This window comes from Molothrus ater, chromosome 6, assembly GCF_012460135.2.
Source record: "Molothrus ater isolate BHLD 08-10-18 breed brown headed cowbird chromosome 6, BPBGC_Mater_1.1, whole genome shotgun sequence".
Classification (NCBI taxonomy): domain Eukaryota; kingdom Metazoa; phylum Chordata; class Aves; order Passeriformes; family Icteridae; genus Molothrus; species Molothrus ater.
Window position 1 is genome coordinate 48,052,010 of NC_050483.2, and position 27,030 is coordinate 48,079,039.

The window sequence follows — 27,030 nt, forward strand, 5'->3', positions numbered from 1 at the left end:
GAAAACAGGAATTTCCCTTTAGGGATCGGCTGCAGAGAATTACCTGGTTGCTTAGAAACAAGAGATTAACTACAGCTCAGTTTCCCTTTCCTTCACACATGCACTCAAGGAGAGGCTGTAAATCAGCTTGGTGGGAGACTCAGGCTGGCTGGTCTGTGGGGTGAGACACAGGGTCAGCACACAGGGTCACCATGCAGGGTCACACAGGGGGGAGGGCATGTTTTCTGCTCCCCTTCCCAGGCTGCCTGAGCTCCCTCTGGTTTGCAGTGAAAAGTTTCTCATTGCCGGGTTTCAGCCACCAGCATGAGGTTCAGTCATGGAGCTCTGCAGCCACATTGCCTGTGCCAGGATTTCAGCTTTCACAACAATCAGGTGAGGGAATGGAGTTAGGGCAAAGCATCTGACAAGAAGAAACAGATGATATTTAAAGCAAATGATATTTTAAGCATAAAAAAAAGTTACATTAATTCCTGCACCTCTTAGTAATATTTTCTGTATGAGCTGCCAAAGCATCAGTGATTGGGAGCCATAAACACCCTCACTGCCTGTTTGCATCCTTCATACCTCAAGGAATTGGACAGAAAGGGTGATTAGCAACACAGAGACCCAATTGCTGCTTTGCTTACCCATCCTCACGTAACACAGAAGAAGGAAAAAACAATCTAGATAAAAGAGACGTGGACTTAATCTCATCCAGTTTATGGTCAAACCAGTTTAACATGAAAAAGCACCACTGCTAACACAAACATGAGAGCATAGCCCCCAGTGTGTGCTCAAGAGCTTTAATGAAGTCTCTGCAAGAAGAATTCTCTTCCAGTCTGCGTAACAGGTGAAAGGACAGATGAACTGGTATCTGCCTATAAAGTATTAGAATCTGGAAAAAGATACTGGCAAGTGTGGCTAATTTAGAATCTTTCACATTCATTCCCATTCACAGAGATCAGCTCCCAGACACAGAGTGGAAGGGATCTGCTGTGCAGTACATTCCCAATAACCTTGTGGACAGGAGCCAGCAGCTATCAGTGGCTATCATGCTGGATAGTTACAACAAGCTGAGGGTTAATTATTAGCACAACTTAAAGAGAGTTTGATCCAGCCTGCATAGCTACACACACACACACAAAGCTTGTACCCTGAAGCACTTCCCTTCTCTCTACAGACAAGCTCAGCGTAGTTTAGACACGTCCAAGGTGGCACACCATGCCAAGGTAGCAGTGACAGGGAAAATGTAGCCAGGCACCTCTTGAAGAGTCAGCACCTACAGGAATGGGTGCTGGGGGGCTTTTCACTGGTTGTTTTTTTTTGCAATACCACTTCAATGGTTCTTTAAAAACAGTTAGCATGACCACAACAAAGTTATGTTTTGAGTATTATTTGTAAGTTCTGCACACAGAAATTCTCTCCTTAACCTTGGAAAATTTTTTTTTTCAGGGAGAAAAGACTGGAGTTAGCTTCTGCTCCACATATGCAGCTTTTACAATGAAAAGCAATGACCTCTCTGCAAGGACAGGTTTGAAAATATCAGCACTCTGATTTGTAGAGATTTTTTAGTGATATTTAATAGTGAATTCAAGCTGGTGGGATGGGAAAGACCAAGGGAATGAAGCAATAACCAAAAACTGCAATAATCTGACAAGTTTATTTTGTAGAGTAACAGAAACTCAGATTTGGAAGAGTTGTTCTTTTTCCACAGCAAAATGCTCTTTGGGCCTACATGAACAATCATACCCAAGGGGTTTTTTCACCTAATTGTCCTGTTGATTCAGCATTACCCTGATGGACTCAATTATAACAAATAGTTTTACCTGTGCATAAGCACTTGATATTCAATCTGCATTCAGGAGGAAAACCAGGAGAGTGGGTAAGCAGATCAGGTTGAGTTCAGAATACGCCTCTTGCAGTCTCCACCTGGGATGGTGCAGATGTACAAACCTGGAGGTTCCTAAGGCAGACACAAGGAGCAAGTCCTAGATACAGCTAATAAATGGAACACAGTCTTCTACCAACACCACAGAAGAAAGAGAAAAGGAGTTTACCCTACCAAAATGAAATAAAAATGACGAGCCACGCTGGCTAAACAAGGCAGTGTTTGTGCAGGGCAGGGGGGCTCAGCTGACAACACTGCTCTTTTATGTGCTCTCATGCTGTGTTGGGTGCATAAACATGGGCTGACGTGACCAAGGGCTCCCTGTGAGCCAAGGGAGCAGCTTTCCCCTGGCAGGGAAGATCAGTGTTTGCTGACCCTGTCAGAAGGGAGTCAGGGCCACCTCTGTCTCCCCGCTGCCAGTCCTGCCTCCTCGGTAGCTGCAGGGCTCGCACTGCAGCCTGCAGGGTTGGCATCGCTGGCCCCAAACCTTTTTTCTGTGTCTGCAGAGTTACAGCAGAGGCTGAAATTGAGCCTGATTCTCTCACAGCAAAGGAGAGTGCTTTTCCAGCCTGGCATTTAGCATTTCACATTCATGTACTGCAAAGAACCATCAAACCCAGGGAAAAGTCAGGCTGCAGGGCAAATCTACATGACCAGCTGAGAAGGTCCAACTTCCACTTAGGGCTTGAGAGAAATGCCACCCAGTGAGCCAAAACTGTAAAGAGAGTCCCGGGACTCTTATTAGACAGGGCAGCAAGGTTCAGGGATCACATCCAGCCCCTGCAAAGTGCCACAACTCAGTGTTTGTCCTTAAAGAGTCACAGCTGTGAGAAAGGCACAGCTTTAATGAGGGCTAAGTCAACAGGAGGGACCTTCCAGGCGTGTAATACCAGCAGCTAGGGTGGCTGCAGGTAGGAGAGGACTGTACTGATCAAGGAAACATTTGCTGAAGTAGTTTGGAAGTGAGCAGTTCAAACAATCTCCCTGCTGCTTACACCAGCGTCCTCCCAGACATGGCGCTTTTGTTAGTACCTCAAATATTGCTTTAGTAAATTAAAATCTATTTCCACTTTGCTCTAGCCATTGCAAGAACAGAAAAGGTGAATTAAATCCTAACAGTGTTTTTGGGAATGAATAATCCCAGGAACACGTCAACAGCCTGGCAAGGGCTGAGGAAACACTCAGGCATCTCCCAGCCTCCTCTCTGAAGTACTCCTCAAGGACTTTCCATGCATAAATAAGCTAAGGTAGGATGAACTTTAAATAGGCCTCGCCCAACACAGTCAAATAAACTAGGGAAAACGTATATATGATTTGTAATATTTGCATTTCAAGCAGTGAAACTTCCTGTTTTGATACATTATACATGCTGGGATTACTAGCAAGCTGCAGGCTGGATAGGTACTTTATGTGTTCCTTTTTACCATGAAGCACAGATGGCTGACTTTGTTCAGGGACTGGGCATCACTGGGAAAACTCATGTTATGGCAGTACAGCTAAACAGTGCTCTCCTGCTTACAAGTGTAGTTTAATTTATCCACTTACTACCTCTCAAGGCCAAATTTCACATTTTGCATCTGCAGCCAGGCTGGGCCTTGGCTGTGCTGTTACTTGTCATTCTCAGTCAGTCACTGCTGTAACCTCACTTATTTGTAGCTAGGCTGTTGAAAACACAATGATGCATTCATTGTATTGATTCAAGAGATTACGCTGTAAAAAGGAAAGAACTTAATTTTTTTTCTTAATGGTCACAAATTAGATTTTAGAAAAGCAATATAAGACAATAAATAAACTGGGTTTATACAAATTAACACTGAATTTATTTGTTTGCTTCATAGTCCAGTCTAGAAACATGACCACTTGCACTATGCTAATGTCATTCATTTCTGTTGCTCAGATAAGCATGCCACCAAAAAAAGTCTGAGGTGAGGTGGGAGCTTTTATTAGGCCAACAAACAGGATCAGGAAAAACAACAAAGTAACTTATCAGCCAGCCTAAAAAAGGCATTACCTCTCCCTACAAACCTTGCCTTGCTTATACCATGGCACTAAATTCACTACTCAAATATTTCTAATCCTAGCAATTAAATTTTACATTTACTACAAGTCCAAGAGCAGCCTCAGCTTATAACTGATTTTGTTAACTAAACAAGATTTTCAGTGCAGGAGGGCAAAGACAGCATGAGAACCCTGGTACTGGAAACACAGCTTGTGTCATTTGGCCAGCACAGACTTTGAATCTGCCTTTGAGCTCCCCCACCCCCACATGCTGCAATCCCAGCATCCAAGGAGAATCCCCAGCAGCAAAACGATGGGCCTGGGGACCAAATTACCTTCCAGCTGACACTGCCCAGAATTACCATCTAGATGGTTGGGGCTGGATCCCAAATAACTGATTTGAGAGACCAGCTGGCTCCCTTGCAGGCTGCAGGATTCCTTGGGGACTTCTGAGAGGAGGCAGCAGCAAGCTCCTGAAGTGGCTAAAAGTCATCTTTCATTCCACACTCACTGCCACAGCCCTGAATTAGAGAGCATTTTCTGTGAGCCTGGAGGAATAATTGCATCCCATGGATCAGCAGATGAACAGGTCATGTATAGATAAGGGGACGTGTAGGCATTTTCCCTGGAGCATCCCTGAAGCCTGGAGAGGCCTAATAAACTGCTTACAGGAACCACTATAGGTATCCAGCTATTAGGTATATAACCCTGCTTCGTCAGCTGTAGAGTAAACATATCCACACCCATGTGGTCACTTTCCAGCAACCTTGTCATTAACAGCAGCTCAGGCATCCCCAGTGAGCTTCTTGTTGAGACAGAAAAGCAGGAAAATACTCTTGAAATTAATTCCTAGCCTATTTTTGTTTAGAGTAGCCACACAACTCCTCCTCCCTGCCTCAAGGCGATGTCAAAAGCAAAAACCAGAATTACAGACAAATGAGCCTCAGCCCCGGTGCTGCAGCAGGACAGGGCTCTGTGCTCAGCCTCTCCAGCCGAAGTGCTCCTCTGCCTGCCCCTCCCAGCACAGCCTCCAGCACCTCCAGCGGCTGGGAATGAGCCCAGGAATTGATCCTGGTACCAAGCACATGCTTGGCCCAACTCTCTGCATTCAGGGTCCCCTCCTCTGCCACCCTCCCTGCTTTCTCTGCATCCACTTCTGTTGTCAGCACTTGGGCCGGCTTCAAGCATGCAATGGAAGATTCACACTGCTAACACCTTGTCTTATGTAGCAGAGCAAAAAAAAGTATCCTTAATTCAGTTTACATTTAACTATGAGCAGCTGAGGCAGAGCCCCCTTCATTCTTCAGGGGAACCATTGCACCAGCACCCAGGCTGGCTTTTGGGAAAGTTGACTCTCATTAACTTTTGAGGGTACTCATGTTGACACAGCCTGTGTTATTCCTTAGCTGCAGCAGTGGCAGTGGCCACGTTTATGGCTCCATGGTGCTGTAAGTAAACACTAAACCTGTGTTTTAATGGTGGCAGGAGGGCAAGAGCTGCTGCTGCTGAATGCCCTGCAGATTGCTATTGCTCTCAGAAGGGAAGGCACTGGATAGCCTAAAGATATCATTGTCTGCAACAAGCACTTTCTTTCATAAACACCACCTGAAAAAAAAATCAACCAGCCAACCAACTAAAGAAGTTATATGTTGGAAAGCAACTAAAGAAGTTGTGTGCTGGAAATAGATGGTGGAAAGGCTTTCCTGTGCCCCTGCTCTGGGCACCAAGCTGTCAGATTTTATGGGAGGGCAAAATAGGACGTTACATGATCAGAAAGAGCATGTTAGAGAAAGGAAAAGCAGGACACAGAATAAAATGCATAATTCATGGCTTGTGAAAGCCTTGAGGCAAGACCTTTCGGACTTGCTAATTGCTTTGCCAAGAAATAGGCCAGAAGCCATAAGAATGACTCCTGGAGCCAGGGAAATGACTGCATAAAGAATTGCACCATCCACCCAGGGGCTTCCACATCACCCCTCTTGCACAGGAGTGCTGCTGGCTCACCTGGCAACATGCCAGCCCAGGACAAGTGTGTGGGATATCAGGCTGATCCAAGGATCTAGGTGTAATTCTGGTATGTAGTTCTGTGCATTCAGGTTTTTGAACTGCAGGCAGATACATTTATATAAAAAAATGCCTTGGAGGACCCTCACTGTGTGCTCAGAGCCCTAGCATGCAACTCTGTGCACGTGAGACAGGCAGAGATGAGCAGTTCCCCCACTGCAGGAGCCAGATTTAGCCTCACTGAGCTCAATGGCAAAAAATTCAGTGGGTGCAACATCAGATCCCAGTTGCAGGCAAAGAAATTGATATGACAAGTAGGAAGGATGAAGGCAAGCTTAATAGCTTATAGTTACTGAGGTTTGCCCAAGTACATGGTCTGGTGGATTTAAGTCATGAAGAAAGCATCAAAATCTTTTAGCTTCCTATATTGTAACTATCTCCTCCTCCATGTCCCCAGTGAGCAACTTTGGATTTTTTCATCCCAGCAGGCAAAATCATAGGATTTTGTCTACCTACATGTTCAAGTCTCTCCTACTGATATTCTCTCATTTCAGAAAACACTGCTCCAACCATTCTGTGATAATATCCTGCTGACCACCACCAGCCACTGCTCTTCTTTGTTAAAACCACCAGAATTTTGCCTTAAGGACCTAAGAAAGGCTTTGCTATTGCTGTTTCAAATTTGTTACCAAATCCAGTAAGTAATTTGCTGTGTCTGAAGAAAGATGGACTTGCCCCCCAAAGCATAGGGATCAGGCACCTTCCTTCTCCACCAGCTTGTCCAGCTTTCACCCCAGCATCTTCTTGCTGTCCTGTTTTAACTGTCTTTCCTCACAATGTCCTTAGAAAAGTCTAACACCTCAACTGATACCCTGAATCCATCAAGAAAAAAATCCCCTTTTTTTGCCCTTTCCTGCCCCTTTGGTATTATTTACTGATGTATCAAAATTACCATAAAAACTTACTAATGAAACACAGATCTGTATCTTCCATAAAGCAACTTATCTCCATGAGATTGCAGAAGTAAAACTACTGAAAGCACAAGAAAACAGAATCTGTCCCTTAATTGTACTTTGCTCAGTCATACTACATCAATTCATTTACGAAGCAAATTAAATTTTTACTGCTAATATACTTGATTTATTACTTAAAGATGTTCCATCTACTTCTCAGTGCCAGGAGTATGAAAAAAAATAATTTGACAGAGATGAAGAAAGAATAAGATGATGAAAGATCCCTGGGCTTGACAGGTTTCATGGGGAAACCATCAGTACCAGACTTGTGAGTATGAATGAAGCTATCAGTTAGTGGTATAAAGTTTCAGAGCATACAGGACACTTTATTTGTAATACTTCAAATTACATAATGGTAAAAAGACAGATTGCTTTGCAATACCTTCTATATAAGAACCTTAACTATTATTCCATAAATTTAAAAGGAGTCACAGGGAAGGCAGGAGAATTTAAATAGCAGGTCAGACATCAATGGTGAAGTACAGTGAAGCTGAGGATCCCCAGCCTTTCATCAGACTAAAACACCATTCCTAGCTCTACAGGCAAATAACCTCTGAGCTACTTTATAATCAGTGTGCAAGGTGATTCAAACCAAGCTGCAACACATTCAATGGGCAACTGTCTCCTACACCTTTTATAAATGTTCCTGTAACATTTTATCTCTTAATGCTACTGTCCCTTAGGTTTTGACATCTACAAGGGGCATGCAAGGAATTCAGAGTTTCCCCAAGTCCAGAGGTTCCAGCCCAAATGAATGTCAAAGCATACAGAAGTGAAACTGGGAATAACAGAAAAATGTCACTTAATCTGTGAGTTCCACCTTTAATAAATGTTGGTAGCTCCCAATTGGATGTAAGGTAAAAAAGCATTAGCAGTAAGAGGTGTTTGGTGAGATGTATATTGTTCTGTGACCTATCCATTTGGTCCAAGGGAGAAGGCAGTAAATGCAGAATGGGTCCATTGCAATCACAACACAAAGAACAGGCTTTCACTTCCTGCAGAGAATACTAGCACAGATGGTGAATCCACATTTTGCAGGAAAATCCATGTGCTTCCACATTAATGAGACATGGGTTAGAAGAACACAGTATTATACACTGTCGTCATTATGTCAAAAGTGATTTGTTGTCCAAGCTTAGGTGTCCAGATGGTACCAAAAATACTCCAAACTTTCTATAAGCACAAAGCTTTCACCATAATTAAAAAATGGTTCAGAAAATATACTGGTTTCTCTGAGTATGCCTAATTCACTTTTAAGTGCTGAACTTGCCATGTATTTTGCTTGCAGTCCTTTAACAAGAAGGACAAACATGCATTGGAAAACCTCAAAAGGCAGAGCTGGGGAGTGATAGCACAGGAGAAGGGAGATGGGCAGAGCCATCACATTCCAAAGTGCAGAAGAGAAGGAACCAAGAAGCCAAGAGCTATTTGGTGCTTCCTTGGTGGATATACTGGCAAGGTCTTCAGAAAATAACTGGTCTCTGGTCATGCAGGATGGCACAAAAGCAGAATTACAGAACTAAGTGTTCCACATTCCTTTAAAATTAGCTCAAGGAAGAGCAATGGCCCCTTCTGATTCAGATCTGGTTTAACCCCCTCTGTCCACAGGTTTATCCATACTGGAACAAAAGCAGCTGGATTTTGTAACTAAGTTCCATTATTAGCACACTTTATTTTCTGATAGGAGCCTCAAAAATCTTCATAAAAGCTTGCAGTGAAATCATTGCTTTATTTTCACTTCACTCTAGCTGACTCCCACAGGTTAGACTGTATTTTTTCTCTTCAAAGTAAATTGTACAGCTTCTCTTAAAAAGCTCACCTTTGAAAAAACAGAAAATAGAAAATAGCCTAGAAAAAAAAAAACAACTAAAAAATACCAGGCTAAATTTGACAGTTTTTCTTACGTTTCAAAGCCAGGGAAGGGGTTTTTCCTGGAAAAAACTGCTATCTTTTCTACTCAAGAAGACTGAAAATCTGCTGCAGAAAAAAATGAGTGGAAAAAAAAAAAATAAATAAACTGCCAGGAGAGTATGTGGGTGGCAGGATTCAGTCTTTTATCTGACAGGTGTATGTCAGCACTTCTTCACAGTCAGATACCTATAAGGGATCTGATTGTTTTCCTCTTGTTATTGTACTGTTTCCTAATGAAAACCCTTGTTTTTTAGGTTAGCTTCCTGCCAGTCTCTTTGCCTGATGTCCAAAAAGTGAACAGGTTAACAAAGCAAAAAAAGCTGACGTCTTTCGTCATTGATGTATTTGCTCTTCTAAGTGTCTCAAGCAAATTCATCTTGAAATTTAAAATCACGTTGTCAACCATGCAGTAGACAATGTGGTCCAAAGACAGATTTACAGACTGGTAACCAAGGAGCAGACAGAGGAGGTGGCTGCTCAGCTGATGGATATAAATAGTAAAATCCTAGTCAACAGGATATTATTGTTCTTTGGGGTTCCCAAAGAGGCCTTAAGTGATGGATCAGCTCCTACGCACATGCTGGTCGCAAGCCAGTGCCCGTGAGCAGTGGGAAGAACCTGCCCAGGGAAGACTCAGGGCTATTTCAGGACTTACCAGGCCTCAGCACTTCCCATGCTCTGGTGGAAAACAGATTGAGAAGGTAGGGGAAGGTGCCCAGCAAAGCACCTGTCATTTATTCATTCCTCATAGTATTAATAACTCATCTCTAAGAATGAAACTAAAACAGCTTTCCTCTGCTCATGCAATGAAACCAAGCCTAGATGGAGATGACCAAACAAACACCAAAGAACTTGAGAAACTGGGGATAGAGAACAAAGAAGGAAAGGAATCTTCCAGGAGAAGGTCAGAATGGCTTATTTGTCAAGCTGTAACTCCACAAGACACCAGCTGCAATTTGCTTCAATTCAAGGCAGCTTATGCTCTCAGATATCGCAGAGCTTCCATTATAAACCACTTCTAAAGGTTAGGCAATTAATTGCCTCATCCTCTGTGACCTTTGCAGTAAGAAAACACAGAATCTGATTGCTGTCCTATTTCTAATTTTGTTTTTATTAACTCTCTGATTTCTTTCTCTTGCAGAACATATTCCTATGTGTGTCTGCAGGGCAGACACACATCCTTCCCTACATTCACACAAGATAAAAACACCTCATCCATGCCCTTGGTAAGCTGTTCTTCAGTCTTCCTCTGTACCTCACCAAGCTCTTTCAGACCTGTGCACAAGGCTGACAGGGTTTCAGGACAATGGATATACCACTGCTCTCTGTTAAAATAACATTTTGATGATTCTGAGAACTGAAGAGTATGAATTGACAGCAAGTTCATGCTGGGACAAAATTTAATGTGATTCATTTATGCATGCAAGCAGAAAGCTTTTATTAGCATACATTTCTCAAAGAAAACAAATTATAGTTCCTGGAGATGTTCATCATTAATTACCCTCTTCCATCTAGCAGGAAGTTGTCTTCCTTCCCCAGCTTTACTTTATCTTCTTTCTAGAAACACATACTCAAAACAAAATAAACAAAACTTCTGTAACAAACCCAGTGAACTGAAAGCATAGTACAAAGGGCCAGAGGGAACACGGCTAATTTGGATCTTAACTGAGGTAACTCCAAAGCCCTTGAAGGAAAAAAGAGTTTCTACCTGAAGATGATAACTAGTAACTCATAGAGATGATCAAAATGAGACATCAAAAAATACATCTTCACAAATAGGGAAAAAGTAGAACAAAGCAGGTTTATTCCATTCTACAAACATTTTGTTTTTCTTTCATTTCAAAAACCCCAAGTCGAGCCAAACTGAAATCTGATTGCAGTTAACCTTCACCCCAACTGGTGTGCACTGCACAGAACACCAGCAAGCACATGCAAACCCAGAGGGAAACCACCTGCCACCAACATGAGAACACCACATACTGGGCTGAAAGATGGGTCTGGAGCTTCATGGCAATTATCAGCTTGTAAAGGTTTCTGTGGAGAAGGCAGTATATATGTCACATGAATTGTTAGGGAACATTGTTAGCTTTTGCTGTAACACAGTGAAGGAGAGAAGAAGGTGTGAAGAAAGGAATTTGGTCAGCTAGTTCCAATGGTCACCTTGAAAAGAGAATACCAAGATTCAAGGCCTGCTCCACCAAAATTTTCCATGTTCATACATAGAAAAGCATGTCATTAGATTCTCTGGATAACTTAAATCAATCCTCTGGCTTTCATGTGTCTTTTATCCTCAAGCCTGACTTAAGGGTGTCATCTAAAGAAATACATTAAAACCATGAGACACTCAAACACTAAAAAAAAATAGAAATAAATTCCTGCTAGAATGCAGTAGGAACACATTTCAGTTTCAGTCAAGTCAAACACAAAGCAGTAAGAAAGAAAGCCTATGGGTATCAATATTATCTGAGTACCATAACTCAAGTTTGGACCCTCTCTGTAAAACCAGAATTCCTAAATGCTACTTCCACATCCATAACAACCCCTTCATTCTTTAAAGATGCTGCATGCAAGAATACACATGTGTAGCAGGACTAGAAAGCCAAGAAGAAGTGGGCAGCCCCCACCAATCTTTCTGTCACTGGGCCATCACATTAGCACATTATGCTGTATTTTCCATGCAGCTCCTGTGTTTAGGCTCCAAAACTGATCATTAGTATGATAAATTAAATGAGTGGAAACTTTGGCTCAAAGAGCCCAAACTGCTGCAGCTGTGAAGTCAGTCACTCTTCCTAAGCTTTGGTTCATTAGGGAAATGAGAATATAAGAGGTGAAGTGAACATCCAGTTCATAATTAAGTGCCTAAATGACAAAGCTGTTTACTGGCTCGAGTGACGCAGCAAGGGGGTCTCATCAGCACTTGCTGTAGGCATCCAGGCAGCTTCTGCAACTGGCTTTCCTAATCAGCCCCAACATAAAAGCAAAGGACTCACTGTGCACGAAAAGAGCTGAGATCCTGCAGGAAAAAAACATTGCTCTAGAGCCATTTGTGGGATGGGCAATGAAATAATGCTTCGACCTTTCCCGAAATTAAAGGGTGTCAAGGACTTGAAAAGTACTAAGATCTGACCAGTTAAAACAAAATCTGAATATAACTTGCTGTGTTAATTAGTTTCCAGTTTTGAGACAGATGGATATCAGCTTCCCAGGCCTCCTCAGCTACACTGGCACCTGAGAACAGCCCCTCTTGACTGGGTGTGGACAGGAAGCATGCACTGTCCTTCTCCTGCAGAAATGGGCTCCCATCACCAGGGTCAACCCATCCACCACTTCCTGACTTCACAGGAGTCACACTGGTGCAACCTTCAAATTCTTAAATTAAAATAAACTCATGATGACTGATACTGTCAGCGGCAGCTTAGACCAAGGACTTTACAGCATCCTTTAGCTGTGCTAGCAACCAGAACATGGTGCTTCCTCTCTTCATACACAGAGTTGTTGAATGAAAACCTCCTATCTTCTTTAATCCTTCTGATAAGGAAACACATAATGTTTTGAAGTTTTGAAAGGCCAACACCTAGTACGTCAAAAAGACTGTCTATCTTCACAAGAAGAAATGCAGTTTAGCCAGTAAAAATTCATACTCTTTCTTCTTTCCAATGTCAATAACCAAACAACTTCTGCAAGGAGACTGAGCACAAGTTCTTTTAACCAACATCAACTCCCTTAACAAGTTTTTTCTCTATGACGGAAGAAACAGAAGAACTCAGGCAAGAGTCTAAAACTTCAAATCACCCTTTGTCCTGTATCCAGAGAGATCTTAAAAACCCAAACAAACAAAAACCAAACCAAAGACAACAACCAAACAAAAAACCAAACAAAGAAAAGAAAAAGAAAAAAATGAGAGCAACAGGAACTAAATGTTGTTCAGTGGCACTAATCATTGGGCCAGGAAGTCCCCTCCACCCTGAAACCTGAGAACAAGGAGAGGGACCTGAAACCTGAGAACAAGGAGAGGTTTCCCAGATACTCTTAGCAGTTACTTTTGGAATCACTCAGGATTCGTACCAGAAACAGGCCTAGGGAGTACCTTATCAAAAAGGGAGTCAATGGGAATTTTGTGTCTGGAAGATCATCTTCTCATTTGGGCAGGATTTTTATGTCTCACCAAGTTGAAGGATGACATGCAAATACTGGCCAGAGTCCCTCCTGCACTATCTAGGTTTCTGAGGAGCACACTCTTCCCCACGGGCCTGCTTCTGGTTGCCTTGTTACTCTCCCCAGGCAAACAGCCCAGACAGATTTATGTTTCATTCCTTGTATTTAAGACAGTAAGTCTGAAGTGGACATTTCATACAATGTTATTTATAAATGCTATATCTTTATTAAGTTACAGCTGCAGTTCATGTTTATCATGAACATCAGTAAGAGCCAGAAAACTTTAATCATGTGTCCAGATGCAGTCATATGAAGGATCAGATTTTAAGTTATCTTCATTGGCACTGCTTCCATTTGTCACAGAGCCAGGCCTCTCTTGCCCTTCCTATTTCTCACTGAGCCAAGAGAAGCATAATCAGCCCTCAGTTGTGAGCTACCCTGACTGCATACACCAAACACCTATTGACATGCATTAGGGGGTTCCTCAGGAGGACTGAAACAAAATGGCAAAGTACTTCTATCTGGCCATTAGTGCACAACAGAAAGACAGCCTGTGCACATAACTGCTCCCTCTGCTTTGGCTGCAGTTCAGAGCTTCAGCTGGAGTCCTGTGAAATGGACACTTCAGGCTGTGATATGGCTCTTACAACACATGAATAACACATGGCCTCCCAATTGTCAGGGGGTTCAGTGCACTGTTAAGGGCATCTCATGAAGAAAACAGGAAAAACAGGCTGGAAGAGTAAAAATGGATCTGGGGCATTCCTTGGGTATGGGTAAAGCATCTCTGACCCTAGCAGGGCTCAAGAGGAACTCAGACACATGGAGCATCTAAACAGTCATGTTTCCTGGTAATGGACACTATGGAAGAGCAGCTTTGGACTCTACAAAATGCACTCATCTCCAGTCTTAATTATGATAAAATGAAGATCCAAAAGGATGAATGCATTAAATATAAAAAGGACTGGTATATAAATCTTTGTTTTTAAAATTAACTCTGTGACAACATATTTAATGAACATTTATTTTGTAAATAACTGGAATTATATTACCAATTACACTACAAAAAGAGGAAAAACATAATGAAGTAAATCAACACTAGATTTGCTAGAAAGTCTAGAAAGGTCTCATTTCTGACTGCTAACAGTAAGAGATGCTAATATTAAAAGTATAAAAAGCAAGGTAACTCATTCTTCACAAATACACTAGGTCTGAATTCCATTGACCAACATCAGAAATACCGTTCAAGTTACTACGGCATAAAATACATTTTAATTTGTGTTTGAAATTAATTCGTGGAAAATTAATAGAATCCCTCAAAGTATTACATTATTATAACAAATATGTCTTGAATCATGCTATCAAATAAAGTAATGGGCACAGGATTAGAGTTACCTTTTAAGCATTTTTGATAACATCTATTCAGATTCAGTGGGATTTCGGGTTTTATAAAGAAATCCTCTGCTTAAAGCTTACAGGTCCACAGGCATTCACTCTGTAGCTATCCAGGCTGTTGCTATTACAACCATCCTAGAAGATGCCAATTTAAACTTTTGTTCACGGCTATACAGCTAAAATACAGCTCAGCTCTTTGCACAGAAATATGCAGCAATTATAACGAAGTAAAATTCATCCTGCAATCCTCCACCTACAGTCCCTGTATTTAACTGGCTGGGGAGATATAAAAATAGAATAACAGGTACAGAGACATGTAGAAAAAGACACTTATTTCTTATAAGGTGCTGTGATGCCCTTCACCACCCCAGCACTGACACACATCTCACTGCCTATCTGGTAATTTCTACTCCTGAATACATTTTTGAGATCATTTTGACTTCTACATGACAAGACAGAGATTTGGCTCTTTCCCTTTAGACATATGCCCTTAAGAATCATTCTGAAATAACAGTAAGGTTCAACAACTTAGGACATAAACAAATAATGTCTAAATGGACACTGACAAGCCAAAATGCCCAAGGCTGCTTCTTCTGGTCCAACAGAAGTCTGTCTTTAAAAGTTAAAAATGAAATCAAGTAATCTCTTTGTAATATTCTCAAAATAAATGCTATACATTCTTCAGAAGGCAAGTGACATAACCTTGAAATTGTCCTTAGGAGAAAGAAAATTGTTTGAATTTCTGTTCAAGTCAAGTGGGCAAAACAAAAAACAAGCAGGAGAACTATGAAAAGTCCATTATATTTTTAAATCATCATTAGTTTTAACACAGTGTTTTGAAGACTGTCATTTTTAAACTATGACTTCAGGCAAGTGACATGATCTGAGGTCTCACCAGCTCTCCCAGTGCTGAGACTGGTCAGCACTTGAACAACAGCTCACCCAGGAAAGGCAGAGAAGGTGATGCTGGCGAGTGACAGCACATCAACCCCATGCCTCGAGTCAGGTCCATGCAGCTGCCAAGCAGAGTCTCTCTTAAGACAAAGTGTCAGCACACAAGTGAGTTCATGTGACTGGGGAGCTACTGGGCATGATTTGAATTTGGTGTCATTTCATCCATTCAGTGGGACAGAGAGCCCAGACTTCTAATTTGTTAGAGAAATTAGGCATTAACCTTGTTAAAATTGCATGCTGAAACATGCAATCTGCACTTTGTCTCATCTCTTCCTGCTCCTTTTTTTCAGTGCCAGGGTTTCCTGCATCTGGAGCAGGGTAAATCTTCCCTCCATGGCTGACAGATACTGCCAGGTAAGAGACTGCCCTTCCCAGACCATGCCCACTAGGACACTTGGGTTCCAGCATTAGCTTTTGGCTTCTCCTCTCATTCATGGATCTGAATCTGTATTTTGGGGGTTCACATTTATAATTCTCAGGCGTATTTAACTTAACTTTTACAGGATCACTCTGTAGTTGTACAGTGCTTTGCCTAAGGTTCTCCAGACAATTTAATCTTTCCAAATGTCACCTGAATCTACAAAGATCTCCACTAAATGAACATGCCTCCAGGCAGAATGAAATCTTGCTGAGTATGGTGACAAGTTATAGAAGAGTTAAAGTAATAAACAGTTACAGCACTTTACTTTTGTCAAAGTGAATGGATACATTAAAAAGGTTTCCTTCTACTTGTGAAATTTCCATCTATTTGAAAAGCATGTCAAACTACAGCAAACAAGTTGAATGCTGCTGTATCTTGTAATTAAAGGAAAATTATTACTCTCTGTAGTTAAGTGCAAAAGTCATTAAAAATAGGCCTCATACATAAATAAAAAGAAAAGTACGGAGAGAAACGTTTTCAAGACTGACTATAGCACCTGCCTTTGGCCATCCATCAGTGATGCTTAAGCCCCCACAAAGTAAAGGTATCTAGATATTCTCACTGCCAGAGTTAACTTGTGTGAGTTAGGCATTTGTATTACTTCTTGAGACAGAGGCTTCAGAATCTGTTCATCTGTTACCTCATAAGATGCTGAGATTCATGTTAGTGACAATTATAGTTACTACTACTGTCCAAAGCTTGTGAAGTCTAGATCTCAAGGATCCAAACAGGAAGTCAAGCAAAATCAGAGAGTGCTGGGACTTTATGACTGAGTGATCCACCCAGAGATATAAACTATGGCAAGGATGGGGAACCAATGGGGCTGATATTATTCAGGTTATTTCTTCCAGTCTGTCGCCCTTCTTTTTCTCCGTTATTTCTGTCAATGCTACAATACACTCCTGTGTAGCCCTCCAAATACTTTTGAAGGCCATGTACCCCTCAGAAGAGCAAGAATGAGACTCAAGAAAACGCTGAAATCTACAGAAACCAAGGAATAAATACGTACAGGTTTCTGTGAGTTCTGGATCAAACCCTGAGTGAGTAGTGAAATAACAAGCAGCAGGACCTTGACTTGTTCTGTGATAGCAGAAATGCAGAGTTCTACCATTCCAGCCCATCTACTCTATTAGAAATATACAAAATGAACATTCAAAACATAATTATTTTAAAGTTGTGGTAGCAGCACTTGTTTGCCAGAGATGATACATCTGACTGCACAATTATTCATCTCTATATATTTCATTCCAAGGAATGTAAGGAAAGATATGTACTGCTCAACACACATTTAGACTATTGCAAAGCACACAACCAACATATCATCTAAAAGAGGATGAGGATGTTGCTTCTTTCTAGCAAGTGCAATTTGCCACACAAGGAACTATATTTTTGAGGATCCTAAATCAAGCTTCCAGTAGGGACGATTTTAAAATATTCTTGTATTGTAACAAAATGTTCCCAATGGTGTCATAATGGAAGAAAGAAAGAGGGAAAAAACCATCTCCTGGCAGGAAATTAATTATTGAGCATTCCCCTGCTTGAAAATGCACTCCTACATTCTGTGCAGGCTTTCCATTTTTCTCTCTATGTGGAGAAATTCACTATGGAGAATATACAATCAGAACAAAGAGCATGAGGGTATCAGTTTCTTAAATGCATTTAGAAACCGAGCACACCGGGAGGGAGGAACTTGGTTTGTGCATCACCACACCTAATGTTTATTCCTTCTTTATATTCCTCTCTCCTCTTCTCCATTAGATTGTCACTTCTGCTTCTGTTCTCTGAAATCACCTCTGTTGAGAATGGAAGAATTGTGCCTGGTTTTTAGTGTCACTTAGCTGACACAGTTTTGAAATGTCACTTCCTACTTCTAAAAAATCAAATAGAAAATCTCTTGATGGAAAAGGAAAATAGAAGCCTATCATTACATGCCTAAATATCAAGATGTAATTCCATTTTTAAACTCTTTTTTTTCCACCCCCAAGTCCTGCCCATTTAGTAAATTTTGCCCCTTGCTGTCAGTTTTAGTTTCCCTATGAAAGAGCTGAAAAACCCACAGCGGCCATAATTTCACACATGACAGAACATATAGTTCCTGAAGCTACTTCTGCAGCCAGCACATGCACCTACAACATCTCAGTTTGGTGGGATCATACCACTGCAAAAGCATCTTCATGAGAGCAAACACTTCCCAGTAACTGGCATCTTGGATTCTTCCTGGATGTGGAACAACCAAACTAGAGAGGGAAGATGCAACAGACTGAAACAACATATGCTATCTTCAAATAGAATTCATGTCAGCAGTGCTCAATAGCTTAGCTTAGACATAATGAAGAAATTTGCAAGAGAAATAAACAATTTTCACTTTTTAAATCAGAGCCAGAAAGGGTGTGGAGAACTACTACAGCAGATGTCTGTGTGATTCCTGCAGAAACCTTAATATCAGCTAGGCTGCCTGTGACCCTTTCTCACTTGAGTCATCAGCACTTGGGCTCTTCCAGCACTTCCAAGCTGGGCAGGATGGCTTGGACACAGCATGGCTGCACTGCCTCTGTCTGCCTTGCACACCTCACACTTCTCTGGCTCTGTGCATCAGCCCAGGAGTCTCCACCCTGCATGCACACATGCCAGTGTTTGCATGTGTTCTTCATATCTGCAAATATTGAGCTGCTGCCTCCCATCCCCTCCATACTCCTTCTTGGGTCTGAATTAACATGATGGGTTCCCCAGAGACCAGGAGGGACCTCCACATATGCAAAATGTCCCAGTGAATGGGAGCATTCTGGAATAAGACAAACCATCCACTTGACACTCTAAACACAGCTGGAGTTACAAGAGAGTGCTGCAGGAGCTGGAGGTGCAGCAGCAGACAGGGACCTCCACAGCACAGGTCCTTCATGAGGCTCTGGGCAGCAGGGCTTGGGGGGTCTGATGGTGCTGATGGAAATGCTCTGTTGTCCTCACCTAGTTTTTCATCCCAAACTCTTGACTTTCTAGCACATCAAAGCTTTTATTGATTCTACAACTGATAGACAATGATACTAGCAATTATTCAGATGGCATTGTTTTGAGAGGGGAGATTGAATTTTGAATTATAAAGCAGAAGAAAGTTTAATTACCACATATGAGCATAGAGCATATGCTGCTATTTTACAAAAAACTGTTCTGAAGAGAAGCACCATGCTCTGCCACCAAGCTCCCAAGCGACAAAAATCACACTCTCACGAGTATCAGACTTGCCATCTGTAAAATGTTTTTCATCTCTAGAAGATAATGTGAGAACTATGTGTTACAAATCATATCTTTTGTGACAGCTATTATCACTTGCTTTGGAGCAGCACCTTAGAACAAATGTTTTTTCTGCCCTATAAGAGCTCACATGAGGCATGAAACTTCTTAAAAACCTATTTAGTAGTGCAAGCAAGGTGATAACCAATATATGTTTCAAAATTTCTCTTGGATGATAGGAAGAGAACAGGAGGTTTTTTTCATGAACATAATGTCATTCAAAGGAATTTGCTCTGTAGGATGACATTCTCCTACACAACTACAGGAATTTTAGATAAGGCTGTGTGCATTTGTACTGTGTGCATCTGCATTTTAAATTCCAGAAAGGGAAATTAACCATTCTCTCACAGATGGGAGACAAAGCCAAAAACATACTACTCTTTCTAGGAACAGATTACTTTTGTATTCCTTCTCAAAAATGCCCATGAATTAAGGATTAAACTTGGCTTAATGACTACACTTTTGAGCAGCAAGAGATCAGAGGCAGGCCAGCCATGTTAACACAGAGAATCAAAAGGGACTGAGACAGAAGCCAGAAACATTGAGCTACAATGTAATGAGAGACCGTCAAAACCCAAGGGGAATGCAACCTGGAATCAACGGCCCTCACTGTGCTCAAAATCTGAATTTCAGAGGGCAGGATGATGCAGGTCAAAATGATGTGGAGTGACCCCATCAGTAGCTAACTGCATTAATATACCAGAGCTGAAAGAATGGCTAATCTGACTCTCTTTTCTGATAAATTATATATCTTCTGTATTTAATCCAAACCGAAACTAATTTCCAGCAAGTCTGCCGCTCTGCCAGTAGACAGTGCCTTAATATAATTATGCACAGACAGGAAGAGATAATGACCTCTGATTCAAGTCTATTATTTTTATGGAACATGAAGATACATCACAGTATTATTGAGCTATTGATTAAGATCAGTATGTTACATTGAACAAGTTGTTCTCCCATAAACCACTTATGTTTTTTTCCTCTTCCATCGAGTCTTGCTGTCCTTTCCAGTCAGGAGGAGTTACCTGGTGAGGGGCAAACATAACTTTGGAGGAACTACTACTACGGCTACATTGATACCGATCTACATTCAGAGCCAGGTATTTGCATCCCTTCCGCCGGCACAGCTTGTGGCAGAATAGGAGAGCATCTCGCAGATGATTTATCCAAAAGCTCTGTCCATGTTTATTCAACAGTAGCATATTAGAAGATACATGAAATTGAGTCCTCTGATAGCGGCTTTGCTTCGAATCGCGGTGGTGCGGCCCCGGAGCCGTGCCCTGACCGCGGCCGGGTGACCCCAGATGTCGCTGGGGAGCGGCGGGCGGGCTCTGGCGGCAGCCGGGGCGCCCCGGCCGGGCCCCGCGGGGACCCCCGCGGCAGGGTGAGCCCCGGAGCCCCCCGGATCTCCCCCGAGCGCAGCCGGAGCCCGCACCCCCGCCCCGACGGCCCTCGGTGGAGGCTGCGGGCGGCAGCAGCGCCCGGGGAGACACGGCAGTGCCGCCCCCGCAGCATCCCCAGCGCGGCGGAGCCCCCGCGCCCCGTCCCTGCCCCGCGGCCGCTCCCTGTCCCAGCGCCGGGATCTCCGCGGCCGGACGGGCAGGAGCCGCGTTCGGGGGAAACTCTGGCCCCGCCGCCCTCCTCCCCCGGCCCGGCACCCACGCCGCCCCCGCTCCGCGGAGCTGCGGGAGCCCGCGCGGGCGGCCGGGGGCGGCGGGAGGAAGGAGCGGCGGGGGAGCAGCAGGGGCCGGAGCGGGGCGGCGCGGGGGCGGAGGGAGGGGTTTCTGCGGGGGTGTTGGTTTACCTTGGAGGTTCTGCACTCGGATGTCGCTGATGTGCCCGATGAGCTCCTCGCGCTGGAACCAGTCCCACTCCTGCCCGGCCATAGGGGCGCGGGGCCGGGGCCAGGGGGGCGGCGGGAGCCGGCGGCACCGCCACCGCCGCCTTCACCGGCACCGACGGCGGGCGCGGAGCGGAGCGGGCGGGGGGGCGGCCCCTCTCCGCGCCGGCTGCGCCCCGCCCCGCGCCCCTCCCTCCATCCCTCCCTCCTCCCTCCCTGCCGCCGCCTCCCTCCCTCTGCCCGCCCGGCCGGGGGCGGCGGGGCGGAGCGGGCGGGGGTCCGGCCGTGCCCCTCCCTGCCCTCCCTGCCCTCAGCCGGGCCCGGCCCCGCTCCGGCCGCCCCCACGGGCGCAGGCCGGGACCCCCGCCCGTCCCACCGCAGCGCTCCCCATAAAAACGCGCTTATTGCCGAGGGAAGGGTGCCCCGAGCAGCGCCGAGCCCTCCTGCCGTACCTGGGGACCGGAGGAGCGCCGTCCCGAAAACAAGTGTCATGCACCCACGGCAGCAATGGAAAAACAAAAGTATGAGCAGCAGAGGGATTTTCCTCGAGGGCATGAAATCAGTGCCACTATACATTAAAACCACTAACAGTTGCATTCTGATTTAGCATGCTCTTGGTAGTCTGTTCAGCCTCTCCGATTTCCTTTGAGGTGAATTCTCACATTGACTGTCTTCACGTACACCATTTTTCATCCAGCTTGGACAGTAATTGTTACCAAGGCCCTTCGGTGTCACTGAGATTTGTTCTCTACAAACCTGATGAACAGCTTGAGTATTTCATTTGCATACAAAGCATTTCATTGCAATATACCACTATTTGTACCTTCGTGCAGGTAAACAGCAAATTTTGGCATGATCCAGTCAGACCAGTATAGCATCAAGAGTTAGACTAGCAAAACATGTAAGCAAAGTCTACAAAGTTAAATATAAACAAACGGGAATCTAGAAATTGTGGTTCTTTCAAGTCTGAAGTGTTTATGTGATCCCAAGCAAACACTCCACACAACCAGTTGTTTCACCCAGCTCAGGAATGCATCGCTCTTCCCACAGCCTGCTCTGGTGATTTTGCCATTACGACTCAAAATCAGATGGAGATGGTGAGAAAGCAAAGTCATCCCTTAAGCATCTCATAAGGATTCGTCACCACTGTAACATGCAGCAGTCAGCTCTCCCAAAATGCAGTCTCCAAGAGTCTGAGGCAGTCTTCAGCTGTTTATATATCAAGACTGGAAAGTTTTGCACAGGTGTAAGGACACATGAATGCCATGACAAAGAGTTTATAAACCTGAATAAGGAGCAGAAAAAACAGCTTGTGGAGAAGGAAAAGCGTCTGAAGTCAAATAGATTTGCACAAATCACAATGCCAGGCTTTGCCTTCATTTTACACTGGGAGGACCTGTTTTTTTTTTTCCAGGCATTATCCAAGTGGGCTGAATGCATCAGTACCACATTTAGAGGTGGAGCTGGAAACTGAGCAAGAGTGGCTGTGGGAAAAACAGGTGAATGACTTCACAGCATCAGTGGAAATACTGTCTGCCAGAGGCAGCTCAAGATCCCTAATCCACGCTGCAGCTCAAAACAGGACCACTCCCAGAGCCAGATGGGGACAGCTGAGGCTTTGTCCCATTGTGTGTGAGCATCCTTCTGGAGCTGGGGTGTTATGAGCTCTCTAAATAGTCCTTTCCATTCTGAACTGGCCTGCTTGTGAGACCTCTGAGTGGCCATTTGCTATGGTCAGAACACCACAAATTAGTGAGGAGAAGGAAACCAACCTGCAACCTTCAGCTGCAGAATCATAGACTCACCGATTTGGAATTGTTTCGGATGGAAAAGACCTTTAACATCATCAAGCTCAGCTGTGAAACTAATACTGTGAGGGCCACCACTAAGACACGTCCCTAAGTGGCACAAGTCTGCTAAATCTACATCATCTACAAGTCTGAGAAATGCCTCCAGGGATGGAGATTCCACCATTTGGGCAGCCTTTTCCAATGCTTGAAAACTCTTGCAGTGAAAAACTTTTTCCTAATATTCAATCTAAACCTCCCCTGGCAAAACCTGGGACTATTTCCTCTTGTCCTGTCACCTGTTACTTGTGAGAAGAGAATAACCCTCCCCTGGCTTTCAGGTGGTTGTAGAGAACAATAAGATCCTTCCTGAGCCTCTTTTTCTCCAGGCTAACCCTCCCAGCTCTCTCAGCAGCTTCTCTGAAGCACAAGACCTGTGCTTCAGACCTGTCACCACCTTCTTTGCCTGTGTCTGGAAGTGCTCCAGCTCCACAATCACCTCAATGTCTTTCTTGCAATGAAGTCCCCAAACTGAAAAGGATTGAAGGTGCAGCTGCACCAGTGCCAGGTACAGGAGGACAGTCACTGCCCTGCACCTGCTGGCCACACTCTTTCACTCTTTCTGCTGTAACTCCTCTCTGCCAGCTCCAGCTGACCTGTGATGTTACAGCTGTGATTCACTGTTCTTGCAGATGTCCCTAGAGCTAATTACTGCCTTCAGCCTCCTCCTTGTCCTCCTGCAAGAGCTGCCCACCTCCACTCTCACAGTGGTTGAGGGTGCAGCCCACGTCACTGACATCTCCAGGCCTGCCAGGTGGCTGCACTTGACCTGCACCGTCTGGGTCTCAGAGTCAGGCTGGGTTTAAGATGTAAATGATTAACATTGTGAACACAGGGAAGTTAAAACTTCCGCTTAGAGAGAGGAGAAAGGCATTAAACCATTCTCAGCTGGGAAAACACCCGCTCTGTGTTGCCCTGTACAGTAGCAGAGGTTGGTGTGGTCAGGCAGCAGCACAGGCTGGGGCTGCCAGCTCCTCCTGTGCCAGTGGAGGCAGAGCCCTCAGCCCAGCAGCCTGCCCTGCTCCTGCCAGCGAGGCAGGCAGGACTTCAGCCTGGGGTGCAGCCCGTCTGCCGGGTCTGATCACTCCCATTTCCAGCCCAGCACATCAATTTGAGCTGCATCAACCTCATCTTACATTGACACCATGGGCCACGAGGCGCTGTGGATGGAAAGCCTGATCCAGTTGCACTTAGCAGGTGTGCAGGGAGGCAGCAGCCATGTCACCTGCGTTTGTCCACACAAGACTTTCAGATTTCACTTCCAGCACCTTTCCCAAATCAGCTTTGTGGTTAGCATAAGACATCAAATGTGGAACCTCCTTTGAGACAATTATAAAAAACATTGCCATATATGCAGAACCAAGTGCTCCAAAGTAGAAAGGTAAGCATATAAAGTTGTAAGGACATTTAAAAATTGTAAGATCAACAGGGCATTGTGTATAAACATTTTTTTAAGTTTTTAAGTTCTTCCCTGCAACCTGGGGTCTGTGAATCAGCTCAGCAAGAAAGTATGACATTCTCATATAAAGCTAGAACACCAAATCTTATGTTAGTTGTTGTAAACTCTGTAAAGGCTTGTGGAAATTATCTGTGAAAATACTATATGCCTTCTATGAAGTAACTGATTGTATGCAGTGAGGAGTAAAGAACTTCTCTTAAGCAAAAAGTGATTTTAGATTTTATTAACAAAGTCCAGTTGCCTTTTGATGTTAAAGAACTATTCTATAACTGAAAAAGCAGGTTAGATTTAATTAAGTCCCTTGGCTCAGACTTGTTACTTAGGGCAATACTGTAAACACTTGGCAGAGACTCTGAACTATAATAGCTGGTTTATTAAAAAAAGAGTTTTGTCACATATGAGAAGGCAGAGAGTCTGATATGAACTCAGAACATATGAAATATGTTCATGGGCAACCTACCACTCTTCTGCATTGCCTTTATCTTTTTTTTTTTAGTGTATGCAGAATAAGGATATTAAAAAGCTTTTAGTTTCCCATCCTTTGCCTATCTTACCAGTGAGTGATTTAATGAGTTGAATTCTCAGTTTGAGAACAAAATTTACACTCAAGGGTTATGTAATAGTAGGGACAAAGCCATCAAATTCTACAGCTCAGCTTTGTGCCTGTCCAGATGGAGAATCCTTGTGATTCCTGCTAAAATGGCAAGGGAAGGTATCTGACACATAGAAAGCTATTTCTGAAATTAAGGAAGATATTTATGCCATTGTAGCTAATTTTTTTAGCCTTTATAAACAGAGTTCTCCATATGAATAGTCATTCTAGTAATGGATTTTTTCCTGCTTTTTAAAAAAATAGTTCCAGACCAATGGTGACCAGAAAAAGGTGTTGTCTATCTTGAAATAGGTGAAAATATCTTGCATTCCAACCCAAACCTCAGAGAAGTGTAACTTCCTATCCAGCCATGCCTCAGCCATCCGTGGCTGCTCAGACCAAAGAGCTACAAAACCAACATTCCACTGATCCTTTCTAGACCTCCCTTTGCCTGCTTTCCAAAACATCCTTGTTGAGTGCCATGGTCTGCGAGGTGTTTCTCTGCCCATGACAAACAGTGCTTTGGGAAAGGTGGTGGGCATTTGGGTCCTGCCCCTGCACTGCTGGCATTGTCCTTGAGTCTTTGCATGTGCTTCTGCCTTGCTAAAGGGGCTGCAGAGTATGTGAGGATCTCACTCAACTTTTAACCCTTTTTCTGAAGTCTTACAGGAAGAGGACTGAAAATGGATGCTGTCTTACCCTATAGCTGAATGAGAAAAAGGGAGGAAAGTTAAAGTCTGTAACACAGGAAAGTAATCCACATTCTTATTTAACTCTTGTATTTTACAGATACATTACAACCCAACTCGAGTGGTCACTCCATTTTAAGGCAATAATCATGCCCCTCTAGGTCTCATCAAGATTTTATTTTCCTTCCTTAGCCCATATCTGAAATACTGAAGAGGGCCAGTACAGAGAAAAGACTCATTAGCTCTCCCAGATGAATAGGTAAGCAAAGATTTATCTTCTATTACCCTGTCTGACAGCAGCCACCCCATAGTCTGGCTCTTCTGCCCACACACATGTAAACAATGGGAGGGGTACCATGTAAAACAGACTTTCAAAGCAAAACACAAAAAAAGTCAGAAGAGGAAAAGACAGTCTAATTCAACCAAGTCAAGAGGAGACACTGAGATATATAAATGAATAAAATGAATACCAGCTTAGAAATAGGAGTGTTGTGCCCCACTAGACCCATCTTCCTCTTAGTCCCTTTCAGATGGTAAGAGAAGAAGAGAGGTGATGACACTTGGCCCTGCCTCAGTGTACCACTGAGCACATTTACAAACTCTGGATGCTGAGCAGCCTCCCTCTGCTGTGTCTCCTCCTTCTTTGACCCCCAGAAGTCCACACTGATGAACCAGAGTGATTCACCACAACTGGTGCCACATACTGGCAGTAAACAGACTATGGAAATTGCTGGAAGGTCTTTATGTGCTCTGTATGAGTTTCATCACACAGTCCATGAATAATGGCAGGAGTTACAGTGCCTTCTGACTTGGAAGGTAAATTTGTTTTGTTTGCTTGCTACCAAGGTAAATCTTGTTTGGACTGACTTAGTAACAAAATAATTTGGTTATTTCCAAGTCTGGGTCTTTTGGAGTGATGGGGAGGGATCACAGGGACAGCTTTCATGTGCTAGAGCTGTAGAGGTGAGTTCCTTCTGATTCTTCATCAGGACAGCTGGTGTGATGGGAGCAGGGTTGTGTGGGTCACTCTCAGTCCTCCCTCTTTTGGTTTTTCATTTTCTTTGGTAAGTGTGGTTTATTTTAAGGTGTGACTTATTGAGAACATATGTGCTGCATTTGACAGAGGCAGTGGGAAAGGCTGTTCTCTGGCCTTTGGGCTGGTTTTCTTACAGTCAGTTTGGTTTTCTGCTGTTCTTCCATGCAGATGAAAGTTGGAAGAAAAGGAGAGTAGTTATGTAAAACTCATTTGAATATTATGTACTTGTGGAGCTGATTTCTTTTCTGTTGCCATGAGCCTTTCATTCAAAATCTCCCCTTACTAGAGCAAAACCCTTCCTTGATTCAAAGAGTAACTGACACAGAAGAAGTTCTATCTAGGTTGTAGAAACTTGTTTGTTATTTTTCCCTTTAATTCTGCGTCTATTTTCCTTCTGTTTCTGATGGATGTGGGATGCGCTTGTCTCATCCATGTGACAGTATTGTGTAATTCTGCTCCTTTGAGCCTGACTTGCTCTTACTCATCTGTGACCAGCTGAATTCAGGACCTTCAGACTCCCTTCTGTGTGCTCCAGCACACCATGAAGATTTGTTTCCCCAG

The 27,030-nt window shown here is 43.6% G+C and overlaps 1 protein-coding gene across 2 annotated transcripts in view; it reads right to left on the bottom strand.

Moving 5' to 3' along the window:
* Nucleotides 1-20,984, bottom strand: part of CLMN (calmin) — a 76,359-nt gene extending 55,375 nt beyond the window's left edge. Inside the window, exon 1 of one of the 2 annotated variants that reach the window (XM_036383361.2) lies at nt 20,811-20,984. In XM_036383361.2, coding sequence (XP_036239254.1) covers nt 20,811-20,892 — 82 coding nt within the window. In that variant the 5' untranslated portion in view covers nt 20,893-20,984. The remainder of the gene's footprint in view (nt 1-20,810) is intronic. The other variant, XM_036383360.2, reaches the window with a different exon arrangement.
* Nucleotides 20,985-27,030: the final 6,046 nt, after the last annotated feature.